Raw genomic sequence first — 14,528 nt, 5'->3', positions numbered from 1 at the left:
AGTATATAGACGAAAAATAGGAGTATGTCTGCCTGTCATTAGATGTGATGTTGCCATGGCAACGTCCATAATTTAAAACTTAACACCCAAAAAATAACCCATATTATATCGGTACCCATACTGGTAAATTTCTACGGGGAAACCTTCAAGAGAAATTAACTAGGTTTCTTTCCTGCAGTGACGGTATTCACAAATACTCTAGGGAGCCACCTTAAATACATCATGGCAAAATGCCCGAAAGGATCCTATGAAAATGAATAACTTCCTTCGAAAACAAATAGGTGGATCATATAGCTTTCAAGAAAAAAAAATTCATTTCCCTTTTAGGGTCCTGTTCCTCAGAGCACTCCTCTTACCCAGGGTCGAAATTTGTACGATTAACAGCGGAGGGGTTGGCGCAGTGGTAAGATCTCTGCCTACCAACCCTAAGGTCCCGGGTTCCATTCCCGGGTCTGCCGAGACTGGAATATTTGGCGACCTTCTTTCCCGCTAAAGTTCACTCAGCTTTTCATCCTTCCGAGGTCGGTAAAATGAGTACCAGCATGAATGGACTGCTTAGAAGCGGCTGCAATGTGCGCCTGTATATGCTGCCAGTCCGCTGGGGGATAATTGATCATTGCAAAGCGCCTTTGAAACGTTGTGATAAGGACGCTATATAAATGCACCACTTTACTTTACTTTACTTTACGTCCCTATGGAAACGTCAAGTGAAGATGAAGAAGTTTTGTTGAGAGTAGACGAAAAGAAGCCCTCTCTAGACACTCTAAACACCTATTTAGCAGCAAGAGACGTAAGTCCAGTAAGATCACAGCTGCAAACCCCATGGGAGAAGGCGAGTGCACGAACGAAACGCTACTACACGCGCAAAGCAGGTCAAGCCACTGTCGCTATACTTAATGACATAAGTCCTCAAGATTCACAGTCTTTGTTCAGCGAGGTGGCCTCCTCAGGCGTGTTACGGCAACAGGTCATCTCGAGTGAGGAAGCTTCCCCAGAAAGCAACGTAGATGAGACGCTCATGGCAGCTCTTTCCGAGTGCTACGGTGCTGCAAGCAACTGGGCAACACGGCGACAAATACTATCGATAATGGCAGACAAAGTACGTTAGAAGACTTTCCTTAAATACGTACCAGATCTGATAAAATACCGCTACACGGAAGCCAAACGTCACTGCTTGACACATGACAGAGGAATGCCCGTACTTCATGAAAGAGCGCCAAGACGGGATGTTTCCCCCTCGCAGATTGAACATTTCATAATGTTTATAACGAGCCCGACATATCATGCAAGATCTGCCATTTGGCCAGCGCTCTATCATACTCAGCGACAAAACGACAATAAAGGTCCCAAATGTTATCAGAACTCTAATCCCTGAGAGAGTGGTACAGCAGTACACAGCATATTGTGATGAGTGTAACTTCAGAACGTTGAGCCGTAGCACATTGTTGCGACATTTTCTTTTCAAAGTTCTGGTCAAGTTTTTGTTTCTATGCTGCCCGTGATTCTGTATTATTTCACAATGCAATTTATGATAAGGAATTTCAAGATAACATTTGCTAATTGTTTTTACAATACGCAGTTCTGTATACGAGTTTAAAAAACGCGACATTGGACGTTCATAATACGTGCGATTTGGTGGGGTTTAAAAGCCTTAAAATTGCCACAACTAACATCCCCTGGATTAATGGGATAGCATTTTGTTCTGCGCAGTCTTATGACTGCTCTCTTTGAACGTTTTATGCTGTGCGTGCAATATAGTTAGTGGCACTTTTTGACAACTTTTTCCCCAAACTTCCCGTTGGCCGTTCTCGTCCTCGTTATTGCATCTCAGTTTGTCACGGTTCTTTACGCGCTGACGATTTTATTCTTTTTCAAAGTTGAACTTAATCGAATATCTAGTGCGTGCAAAGCGTTTTACTGATGGGACCCGAATCACCCGATATGCTACTTTCGTGTATTCAGAACTCACTTATCTCGCGAAACAGTTAGGAATACAGTTTAAAATGGTAGGGCTCAATTAGGAGAGCCTGACTGGGGTTTATTACGTCCAAATCGTTGCGTGACATCCTTAAGGTTTTTAATAAATTCTGATTTCAACCTTAAAAAGGTTGAAATCAGAATTTATTTTACCACAACCACAACGTAAGGTTTGTTTCCTTCATTGCGCACATAATTTATTTTTTAGGTTTGATGCTTCCGAATAAATATGAAAAACAAGCGCAGGATTGCTTTGAAATTGATAATGATAAGTCGCTCTTCATTCCTCACTTTAAATTAAACATACACGCAAATATGTTTTCTACATGTCAGTTCAAGTGCAAAAAGCCGTTTAGATCTTGCGATCGCATTCATAATACGCCAGTAATTAAAAATCAAAAGATATCTTGAGCAACTGAAAAGAAGTGGCAGAAGTCACGGCTTGACTTCCGTGACACCATTTACACAAGTTGACGGATTGATGCTGTGATTGAGAGTGTTGATAGTCGGCGCTGATAAAAAGCCCGACGCTAATTTGTATATCCGGATTAAGACCAACGTTTCTACTAACTAAATCTAAAAATTTCGGGCGATTTGCTATTTTACCGGGAATGGATATTTCCTTCTGAAAAAATGCACCGAGCCGGGGATTTCGACCACGCAAAATTTTGCTTATTTTTCACGGCTTTCCCTGAATTTCAGTTTCGATACAGAAGTGAATGTTTAGGCTCGAATTACTCGTTGACACATATTAAAGAAGTTTCTGGGCACAAATGTGAGGTTAAAAGCGATGCGAACTGAAAATGGGGATTGATTTGAATATAGCATCTTACGCTAAAATGGCGGCGTTTTCTCTGATCGCGGGGGCCGAACAGAATTTCGTCATTTTCGGGAATTGAAATAAATCTTTCAAGAAAAAAATCCCACCACGTTTCTTACAGTATGATAGGCTATCTTTGTATGAAATATAAAGAGTTTTGTTTTTTTCATCATGTACCAACCTTTTTTATTTTCGCTCGGTTTTAGTGGACATTTCCTCTTAAATGCAGGCCCAATTTTGACATCCAACCCGAAGTGTCCCTTTCAGTCTAAGCCTCTGCTACCAATCATTTCCAACAATGCAGTAAGGGTAAAGGTAAGTGTTATTTTTAAGGTGAGGGTAAATGCAGGTCAGTTTATCCTTAATTGAGGAACGACGTTAATTGTCTGTATCAGTCCGAGACATAAGTGATGTTAAATTTGACGAGAAGAGAGTGCATCTAATTTCCTGCATATCTGCCACCACCTGCCGCACGGTGGTCCGATGAGCTCCCTAAAGCCACCTAACAACGAAGCCTAGAATTCTATTGTAATTATCACCTAAAGCATAATACATTCTCTAGTGCAAGTAACAAAGCATTACAAAATTTGCATGAAGGACATACAACATATGCAAGTTGTTCATTGAATAAACGCCGACGTCTAACGAACAAAGACTTTCCAAAAATCACCAGGAGACACTCCTTTGTCAACATCATCGCATTCAAACCGGTGCCGAATAGGTAGTGTAACTAGTGTCCAGTGATAAGAACTATGCTTCCAAGCAACGTGATTATATAATCTCTCCTCGTCGCTCCAATTATACTGGCGCCACGGCCACGCATTGAAATCGATCGACCACTTTTTTGAATCCCATCGCGTACAATCGTCTGCCATGCTGGAGTTGTCATCCGCCATTTTTTCAAACGAGCCACATGAACCTGGCCTCACATCCGTCTGACCCGTAAAGTACTGGACTACAGCATTCCCAGAGCTGTTAGCGGCCGTGACAACGTGGAACGTGCGCCCCTGTTGTTTGCTGCAGTGGAATCGTAGTTGATCAAATTTCATGTCACCGTACATTTCCTTCATCGCGCTCTTTTTGATCACCATCTTGTTGCTATGGTAATCACTTATTCCACGATATGACTTCACAACAGATAGGGAAGGAAGGGATGAATTGGTTACGACGTTCAAAACCAAAAGCCAGCCTCCTGTAGATGACATAAACAATCCAATCTTAACTATAAACAGAGCGGCTAGAGTCAAGACAATATAAATTGAGTAACTTTGTTCTGGACAAGGCCTTTGTTTAAAATACTCGGGTTTTCATTCGTAGGCGCTTACCGGGTGAGCTTCATTCCATTCGCGGTGACGAGATTAACGTTAACTGTTAGCTACAGAGTGACTCCTGTTAATGACTTCAAGTTCCATCAAACTTGAAATTTTGCAGGACTTACCTCCTTCAGTTGTCATGTCACAGTACACTTTGAATGGGTTTCCTGTGCCCTTGGGATCAATCCAGTACTCCCCATTCTTCCTCGCATTGGTGGTTTTCTTGATATCCTTACAGGACAAACCAGGCTCGCCAGGATGCGACCCTTTCGCAACTTTAAGTGAAAGGAAAAAAAAAAACTTGATGATCATAAGTTACAATTAACAATAAGCTAAAGTTCTTGTTGTAAAGTTTATGCTTTAAGAAGGCTAAAACTGATCAAAATCTTCTAGATAACTGCGACTGGGACATAATCGATACAACGCAAAAGGCCCTCAGTTTTTCGAGTGCTTATGCATTCATTCAGATTCAGCTTGGGATTCCGAAGCTTACATGTACAATGGTCACTCAATGCTTCGCTCTCTCCTTTTCCTAACGTTTGCTTAGGAGGTGGAGGTTGATTATTGAATAAGTGGCTTCTGTTGAAGAGAGGTGTTTATGCGGCTCAAAATACGGCAGCTGTAAGTTTTATACACATGGGAATACCAACAAAACAACCTACAATGCAGGTGTACAAAGAACGAGTGGTTGAATCGCTTAGTTGCCATGGTTACCAGTGTACTTATCTTCTCACCAGTACTATGCTTTCCTGAGTATTCCGGATGACAATGTCCGCTCTGTGTTGGTCCACTTTGAGTGTCCGCTAAGTCGACACAGGAGATCTGTTTTTCGACAACAATGCAATTTTAGTCTTTCCATTTGAAGATTTAACAATTGGTAAGTTCTGTCACTCAGTAGAAATGTCTTCCTGAGCAGTTCATTCAGTAGAGCGACTTTGTCTTGTTTCAGTGAAATGACCAAGAAGTTTTTTAGCAAAACAAATGGCTCAATTGAAACTTTAAAAATGTACTTAATGAGCAGAGACGAACATGTCCAGTGTCTTTTATATGTAGGGTGAGATCGGGCGTCTAGTTGTAAATGTGTTAAAGACAGGCGCTATTATATGAGGACTCGGTATTACCCTTTGGGACAAGGCGGCTTACTTTGTCAAAACAGGTTTTAAGATGGGATTTTGTCATTGTGCTAGCATAATTTTTGAAATACTCAAAAACCACGTTACTATACACCTTATTCCAAAATGGCCGCTGATTTATGCGCATACAAATTGGCCCTTGATGCCTCGTTCAAGATAAAATATTCATTTGCATTTTAAGCCTAAGAACGAGGCATCAAGGGTTAAAGGTGTATTCAGAAAGTACATCTCAGGCAAGGAGAAACATAAAAAAATCGAAGAACTGAGATCAAACTATCATAGGCGCTTAAGAAAAGAAAATACACAAAACAAGGACAGGACGTTTCCAGTTGAGGAGAGAAACAATACCGTTTACAGATGGTAGACAAAGTTTCTGAAAGCTGGAATACGATTGATTCGTCTGTCAGCACATCTGTAAGACGTGTGAATAGACGAATCAGCTGAAGACCTATTTTGGTCCATAATTCGATCGTCTAAACACCAAATTTATACTTAGACGAACTCTGATTGAACGCAAAAAAATCACCCGAAATGTTTTTCGCTGATGGCAAATTGTTTTATTCTCGATCGACACTTCCAAAAAGTTCCTTCTGTTCTTCTTAAAAAACTACATATTCATATTTATTTACTTTTGCGTCAATATTTGTTTTGCATAAAGCAGGCTAGCAAAATCTGTACCTTGCGTAGTTCGCATTTTTGAGCGTTAAAATATAATTTTTGGTCGTATGTTCGTGACAGCAAGTAGCATGTTTTGACGTCCCCCATCCAAATACTAACCCCGCCAGAAGGGGATTAACTTTTAGAAGCATTGGTCTCGGAAAGCTGTCAGAAGCTCAGAGTACACGCTTAAGCTTGTGATGACAAAGAAGTTGGAAATGATCAACATGTCAGCCTTGAAGCCAAATGTTTCTCAATTTCCTTTTATTTTCTTCAATCGTCCTGGGTTTAGTATTTTACTGAACCACATGTCTTCTCAGGGGGTATCTAGCTAACATGTCTACCATGGCACCGTAATGATTTACGATACCAAACAATATCATGTACTATTAGAGCTACATATTACGCAAGGACAACTTGAATCTCCTGGAAAAACAAAACACATCTCAGTTGACAGTTATGGAAAAAACACCGTCAAGTTACTGCACTACCACACGTACGTAATGCGTTCCTACTGTAAAAACTATCCCGTATCTTCTCAATTCCACCCCCCCCCCCCCATCCCAGCCAAAAATCCCGTATCCCCACAATTTTTTGTACCTAAATATCCCGTATCCGGACCGCTTCTCGGCCTTTTGGCTAAGATTAGTTTCTCGGCGAAGGGCTACGGTCAAGTACCATTGTACTACGTACGGTACTTTTTTCAGTGCCGTAAGGGGCAGGCACGGAACAGTTTCGGCTGTTTGTCTGTTCTCTCGAGAAGCGATCACTAGGGTTTTTTGGTTTCTTTTTCGATAGTTTTTTGTTCAGCTCGAGTGTAGAATCATGACGAACTTTTGTAGTTTCTGAGAACTATTTACTACTTGTAGCTTTTGTGGACTTTTGAATCGATGATAGAGAGAGTTTTGGCGATCTTAACCCGGACTGGACTACTGGATTTATTCTTTTTTTTCTTATCGAGATTTTCAAGTTATTGTGTAGCTTTTGGTACCAAGTTACTCTAATACTGAAATCAAGATCAGGAATTGTAAAAGTTGAACCTTAGACTGGACTACGGAACTCGCAATTACGGAATTTTATATGTTTGAGCATTGAAAGAAAGTAGAGTACAGATGTTGTCTTCTTGTCTTCGCCACGGCAGATTTAAACAGTTTGCAAGGAATTAAACCAGGATTATGGAACCGAACTTCGAATACAGGGCCCGGTTGTTCGAAAGCCGATTACCTTAATCCAGGATAAGCGTAAACTTTTGTTTCATGTTTTCAACTTTTTGGTGACAGTTTTCGTTGCTTACTTTTGTTTTTCAAGATTGACTTCTTTTAATGTAAAGTTTTACTGAATATCAGCTTCGAACAGCATTTGGGAGTAGAGAATAAAACTCGTTTTAAAACTCGGTCTTTGAACAACTGGCCCAGGATGATAAGTTATTGAACTGTGATTTGAAATAAGCTTTTCGGGTGATTTAAGGCTGATCTTGTAATTTTTGGATGAACGGAGTTAAGGAAGCAAGTAAAACTGTAGGACTTGAATAAAGTCTCCTGCCAAAAAATAAATAAATAAAAAATCCCGTACCCTGATAACCTGCTTGTTTGCATTTGCAAATTTAGTAACATTAATAATGAGTTTTTACAACAAACAACTTTAAGTTATATTACAGATTTATCTTTCTGGTAATCTCTCACCATTTTCCGAAGTTTACCTGTAGTTGAAGTTCACTGTCACTGGACAATTTGTGTTAACTGTTTGCGCATTCCACGGATACGCCCTTGTAGGCGTCTTGTTAGACAACGTTTCTGGTAGCCGTCGTCGTCGACTTTGCATAAGGTGAACGAACGTGATATTTTCGTTAGAAAATGTCTTGTTACTTCTTATTAGAGGGTGTTAATAAAGGTTGTTTGTTCATGTTGCTTCTGTTGTTTTAAGTATTTAAATACGTGTCATTAATATTGAAATTAAGAAATGAGTTCACTAGAGTTTGATGCTTTGTCAAACTCAAGAGGGTTTGGTATTACATGAAACTCATTTGCCAAGGCTTTAAGCTACCATGGCTGATAAGAGGAAGAAAGTGAACTGACCTTAAGAGAACCATAGTAGGTCGATCCAATCTTCTTGTTAAACTGACTTGGTTTCATTTGACGCGTTTTGTTGTTCAGCTCGCAAATTTTCATGACTTTGTCGCCCACAGGAAGATGAATGTTAAACGATTTGCAGTTGTCATTTCTGATGCATTTCAGCTGACATTCAAATTCATCTAGAACGTTCCAAGTTTCCATAACATGCCCCAAAAGAGTGTGATCTGTAACAAGACATAAGGCGCCTTTACACGACAGAGCAAAAATGGCACGGGCCCGACAAAAACTGGAACGGTTCCAACAGTTTTTACAGAAAAACAGTGAACTTTTATCCGTTCCGCGACGGGTCCATAGGCGCTTATGGACCCGTCGCGGAACAGATAAAAGTTCACTGTTTCTTTGTAAAAACTGTTGGAACCGTTCCAGTTTTTGTCTGGCCCGTGCCATCATGAGGAGCTTAACTTGGGTCAGGAATGTGGGTCCCCGCTGTTTAGGTAAAAAAAATTACCAAAATCTCAGTGGGAGTTGTAACAAGACTCACCCTAAAAAGGCAGAGCGAGAGACAAAGAGAGAGAGAGGTGTTAATCTTGACACATTTGTTGGGCCGACTTCGTCATAAAGTTTTAATGACGACAAATAACTCAAATTACTTTAAATTAATTTTGAGTGATGTGTCAAAATAGTCCAGAGGCACAGTAAATCAATCTGAAATATTTTCTAAAACACGGTTTACAACGGCAAGCATCATGCAATTAAAAAATTAATTTAAGGACGGTGCCTGCTACTGTTGTTGCGCATACGTTCTGCGCATCTCGAGATACTCGGATTTCCTATCGGTGATACTTACTAATACAGGAATATTTTTGCGCGGTTTAAAACTATCCGAAACAAGTAGATCTTAGTAAGTACTCTTGGTATCCAAAAAGAAAATTGGGGGTAACCATGCATTTTTGAGAGATAATTAAGTTTCAATTTGAGAAAGAACCCCATACATTGCTTTGTATTTTAAAATATTATTCATGAATTATCTTTGAAAAATGCGTGGTTACCCCCAATTTTCTTTTTGGATTTTAATAACACTTGTTAAGATCTACATTTCCTGCATAATCACACACCGGGGCAAAAATATTGTTAATTAGTAGGCACCGTCCTTAAACACAGGCAAATTATATCTTAACTTTCAGGCTACCGAGATGCAACTTGTTTTGCCCGGCATACACTTTTCTAAACAGCAACGGTGAAATGGTTCTTTTCTGATTTTAAAGCAATCCATTTTTAAGTTTTATACTTACGGAACTCGATAACTGAGGAATAAAACTCAACAGCTATTACACCTTCGAACATCTGCTTCCCTAATTCTCCGGTTAAACATGAAACGCGTTAGTGATGTATTGGTGTATTTGTTAAATTAAACACAGGCAAATTATTTCTTAACTTTCAGGCTGCCGAGATATAACTTGTTTTGCCTGGCATACACTTTTCTAAACAGCAACGGTGAATTGGTTCTTTTCTGACTTTAAAGCAATCCATTTTTAAGTTTTATACTTATGGAACTCGATAACTGAGGAACAAAACTCAACAGCTATTACCCCTTCGAACATCTGCTTCCCTAATTCTCCGGTCAAACATGAAACGTTAGTGATGTATTGGTGTATTTGTTAATTTAAACACAAGCAAATTATTTCTTAATTTTCAGGCTGCCGAGACGCAACTTGTTTTGCCTGGCATACACTTTTCTCAACAGGAACGGTGAATTCAGTGAATTGGTTTTTTTCTGATTTTAAAGCAATCCATTTTTAAGTTTTATACTTACGGAACTCGATAACTGAGGAATAAAACTCAACAGCTATTACACCTTCGAACATCTGCTTCCCTAATTCTCCGGTCAAACATGAAACGTTAGTGATGTATTGGTGTATTTGTTAATTTAAACACAAGCAAATTATTTCTTAATTTTCAGGCTGCCGAGACGCAACTTGTTTTGCCTGGCATACACTTTTCTCAACAGCAACGGTGAATTCAGTGAATTGGTTTTTTTCTGATTTTAAAGCAATCCATTTTTAAGTTTTATACTTACGGAACTCGATAACTGAGGAATAAAACTCAACAGCTATTACACCTTCGAACATCTGCTTCCCTAATTCTCCGGTCAAACATGAAACGTTAGTGATGGATGTATTGGTGTATTTGTTAATTTAAACACAGGCAAATTATTTCTTAATTTTCAGGCTGCCGAGATATAACTTGTTTTGCCTGGCATACACTTTTGTCAACAGCAACGGTGAATTGGTTCTTTTCTGATTTTAAAGCAATCCATTTTTAAGTTTTATACTTACGGAACTCGATAACTGAGGAATAAAACTCAACAGCTATTACACCTTCGAACATCTGCTTCCCTAATTCTCCGGTCAAACATGAAACGTTAGTGATGTATTGGTGTATTTGTTAATTTAAACACAGGCAAATTATTTCTTAATTTTCAGGCTGCCGAGATGCAACTTGTTTTGCCTGGCATACACTTTTCTCAACAGCAACGGTGAATTCAGTGAATTGGTTCTTTTCTGATTTTAAAGCAATCCATTTTTAAGTTTTATACTTATGGAACTCGATAACTGAGGAATAAAACTCAACAGTTATTACACCTTCGAACATCTGCTTCCCTAATTCTCCGGTTAAACATGAAACGTTAGTGATGTATTGGTACATTTGTTAATTTAAACACAGGCAAATTATTTTGTCAGTTAACTTTCAGGCTACCGAGATGCAACTTGTTTTGCCTGGCATACACTTTTGTCAACAGCAACGGTGAATTGGTTCTTTTCTGATTTTAAAGCAATCCATTTTTAAGTTTTATACTTATGGAACTCGATAACTGAGGAATAAAACTCAACAGCTATTACACCTTCGAACATCTGCTTCCCTAATTCTCCGGTCAAACATGAAACGTTAGTGATGTATTGGTGTATTTGTTAATTGAAACACAGGCAAATTATTTCTTAACTTTCAGGCTACCGAGATATAACTTGTCTTGCCTGGCATACACTTTTCTCAACAGCAACGGTGAATTGGTTCTTTTCTGGTTTTAAAGCAAACCATTTTTAAGTTTTATACTTACGGAACTCGATAACTGAGGAACTGGGAAATTTAGAATGCCCAATTGTAGCTGTGTAAAATTTCATTCCGGGATAATTGATTTCCCAGCATGTCACAGGGAGGCACATTCAATATTAATCACAGACTTATCAATTTCCTAGATGCTATCATGATATCCTGATACCATCGCAGGTCGCAGGTCATTGTTTCACCAATACAGAAAGTATCCTAAACATTCTTAAAAGCTAACCTTAGGCCTAATTAGGCCTAAACAAAAGTAGCTTTTAAGAATGTTTAGGATACTTTCTGTATTGGTGAAACAATGACTGCAACCTGTGACCTGCGATCTGCAGATTAGACCCGCCGAATTTCGGAACGTGATCACCATTTTCCCGCAAAAAATTACCGACTTGAAGGCGACAAATCTCTCTTCGAAAGAGCTGAAAAAACTTTCCTTCGAGAAATTGGCTAACATTTTACCCTGGATGCCAGAGGTCTTTTCGCTCACCAGCGGCGAGGAGCGTCGAAGTAGTGCTGGTCGGGGAGAGACGACGGCGCCCTGTACCATTTTTCCCCGGGTGAGAGAGTTAATCCATGAATCCTATAGAACGAAAAATGGTTCCGTGTCCCAGCATTAACCGCCACTGTCGATACGCGCAAACGAACTGAAATAGATTTGTGTTCCCCACAAAATTCATCTCGCCCCTAAATATGGTCATTCAATAAAAAATTAACTACTTTTTTCTGCTTAACGTAAGTTCACAGTACAATCTGATCGATCCATGCTTTAACACTTTTCTGAATACGAAACATCTTTTGTGTTATGTTTTTAGCCTTTGTTGATGGATATCTACACCGTCAGGAGACGTCTAGCCGAGAATTCCTGAGTCGGCTTAAGCTCCTCATGTTGCTATGTCGTGTAAACGCCCCTTAAAACTTGATAAACGCGCTGACAAAAATTCCAGCAAAATCGGCCCAAGCAATGATTTACGAGTTAATCTACAAATCCAAAATGCCTTTTTTAAACAAGTGAGGAGTCAAAACCATTTATCAGGACAAAAATTTCCGACCTTCCTTGTAAGATAAAGGTATGATTTGCCTTGTACCAACAAGACAACCCAACTTGATCATGATTCGCTTTACGTTCCCGTCTAGTTGAAGCTCACTTTTTTACGTTTTCGGTAGTGTTAGGCCCGGTTCAGACGCCGTACTTCACCTGAGCCGAATCGAATTCATTGAATAAGTCCATGTGAAGTACGGCGTCTGAATCAATTCAGAACGACCGGTCTAATTCAGATCGGCTAAGCAATTTTTCCCGCCTAGGCTTTGATCCAGACGTCGTACTTCACATGAGCCGAATCAAATGCAGAAATTATTACAACTTTGCAATTTTCTTCAGTCATAGTAACAACAACAGCTTTTATTTCAGCACGATGGTAATTAAAGCGTTGCTGCTTATGCGGTCGTGCATTTAAAGTAACTAAAACTTAAGGAATAAAATGCTATTGAATTTTTCATAAAATATGTGTTAAAGCGAGTCACTGTTACCGTGTTCGTAGTACTAAATGATGGATAAGAGAAGTCTTTTTGGTTAAAATATGACCCATAGAGGGAGGGCTACAATCATGATAGATCTTATATGCTAATGTTGCCAGCTTGACTTTGCACATAAAGTGTAAGGAATCCCCATTAGGCAGCCTCAAGTACTTCTGTGGTGGGCATATCTCGCGTAAGGCCGTATATTAACTTAGCAGCTCTACAGTGTAGAGGTTCCAGGGGAAGGAACCCGTCCTTATTAGTTAAACTTCCCCATATCGGCCACGCATAGGAAACAGAAGGTAAGATTATCTTAAAATATAAATCTAGGAGTATGTTACGTGGTAAAAAAGAACTACGCTTTAGTAAATTTAATTTGTTAACAAAACTTTTCTTCACTTCAGAAATATGTTGAGCCCATGTGAGTTTATCATCGATGGTTACGCCTAATAGTCGAACGTGGGTCACCCATTTTATGATGTGTGATGTGGTCTTTGAGGTAGGCCCACTGATATTCGGTTACCAGTTGGTTACGAGTGAAGACATGGTCAACAATAGAGTCGGTGACACAAGACTCAAGGATTTTGCTTGGTACACTTAGCATAGACAATTGACGATAATTTCCTCTATCTGACTCGTCGTATTTCTTAAAAATAGGATTTAATCTGGCGACCTTCCAGTCATCGTAAACTTTCGCTTGGCGCAATTAAGTTCGGCGTCTGAAGCCTCGATTAATTGATTTGGGTTGGTCTAAATTCGAATTCGATTCATGTGAAGTACAGCGTCTGAACCAGGCCTTAAATGGAGAAACTACATTATAGTTGCTTGAAAGTTCTAGTAAGATTCTCAACTAATTGCCTCTCGAGAGGCAAGAGAAAGAGAGCCTGTGGAACAATAAAAGTAGTCGACTTACCCTGCTGAGCTTCAAAAAAGTGTCCACAACTTGAATCTCCACTTGCCAGAACGCTCAAGATTCCGAAAGAAATCATACTAAGGAGGGCCACTGCACTGGAACTTGTCATTAGTAAAAATACTATATTAACCTTTCCTTCAAAAAACAGGATTTCTTTCGGATAAAAACTTGAGGAGATGGAAACTCTCTCTTGGCAAACTAGAGAAATGTATCCGTGTGGTTTTTATCCCATACGAGAGGAAGCATCTTCATCTGATTGGCTTAATTTGCATCGCAAAGGAGTGGCAGAAATACCATAAATGGTGATGAAAACGTTTTTTTTTTTTTTAAAAAAAAGAACTGTCTATTTGGCGCTTTATCAGAAAGTTGACAAGAAAACACAACTGAGCTGTACAAATGCAAGCCCATCCACTCAAATTAAAGAAATAAAATTTACTGAACAGAAAGTCCAGGAGCAAATTTTGTGCACAACTGAGTTGATTCAACCAAGAAACGTAAATAATAGTAGGGTTAAAATGAATACGTTTCTTACTACACGGGAAGATGATAGTAAATATTGGATTTATTTATGGCTTACTCGTTTGGAAAGTTATTGCGAAAACTGTCAAATAAAACACCTGCTTAATGATATTTAGTGACGAGGTTGATTAGCAATAGAGTTATTTTCATAGAGTTATGACATTAGAGTTAGAGTTAAGTTCCCAAAATCCTGAATTCAAGATTTTGGAAACTTAACTCTAACTCGTTAAAGAATAAAACTTTTACTGGAAATAGTGTATTGAAACATAGAACGTTTCGGCCATAAACCATTGCCTCCATCAGCTACTGCTGGAGGTCACGTGACCTGGATAGATCACGTGACAGGCGACTAGGAAAGCGCCTCAGCACCCGGTCCCATGTGTTTGACCAACTGAAACGGAGCCCCCCTTTGCGGTTGAGAGGAGGCTGCTCCACCCTTTCCCATATGGCCTCCTTTATGCCTCGTCGGACCCAGTTCTCGACCCAGTCCTCTCC

At 39.5% G+C, this 14,528-nt stretch overlaps 1 protein-coding gene across 1 annotated transcript; it reads right to left on the bottom strand.

The window, feature by feature from the left end:
• Positions 1-2,332: 2,332 nt before the first annotated feature.
• Positions 2,333-14,498, bottom strand: LOC137982088 (uncharacterized). Its single transcript, XM_068829135.1, has 5 exons — positions 13,515-14,498; positions 7,976-8,196; positions 4,845-4,932; positions 4,236-4,385; positions 2,333-3,989 (listed from the first exon to the last, which is right to left on the bottom strand). The coding sequence occupies exons 1-5, from the start codon at positions 13,621-13,623 to the stop codon at positions 3,439-3,441; spliced, it is 1,119 nt and encodes a 372-aa protein (XP_068685236.1). The 5' UTR covers positions 13,624-14,498; the 3' UTR covers positions 2,333-3,438.
• Positions 14,499-14,528: the final 30 nt, after the last annotated feature.

Source organism: Montipora foliosa, chromosome 13, assembly GCF_036669935.1.
Source record: "Montipora foliosa isolate CH-2021 chromosome 13, ASM3666993v2, whole genome shotgun sequence".
NCBI classification, from domain to species: domain Eukaryota; kingdom Metazoa; phylum Cnidaria; class Anthozoa; order Scleractinia; family Acroporidae; genus Montipora; species Montipora foliosa.
The sequence above is the reverse complement of the archived record's forward strand: the minus strand, read 5'-3'. Positions and strand labels throughout refer to the sequence as shown.

What these genes read in the sequence shown, in the direction of transcription:
- LOC137982088 (XM_068829135.1), bottom strand. Translation starts at nt 13,623, where the DNA reads ATGACAAGTTCCAGTGCAGTGGCCCTCCTTAGTATGATTTCTTTCGGA. An exon ending in CTTTTTTGAAGCTCAGCAGG is followed by an intron (nt 8,197 to 13,514) that starts GTAAGTCGACTA and finishes GTCTTGTTACAG; the next exon opens with ATCACACTCTTTTGGGGCAT. An exon ending in CTCAGGAAAGCATAGTACTG is followed by an intron (nt 4,386 to 4,844) that starts GTGAGAAGATAA and finishes TTTCACTTAAAG; the next exon opens with TTGCGAAAGGGTCGCATCCT.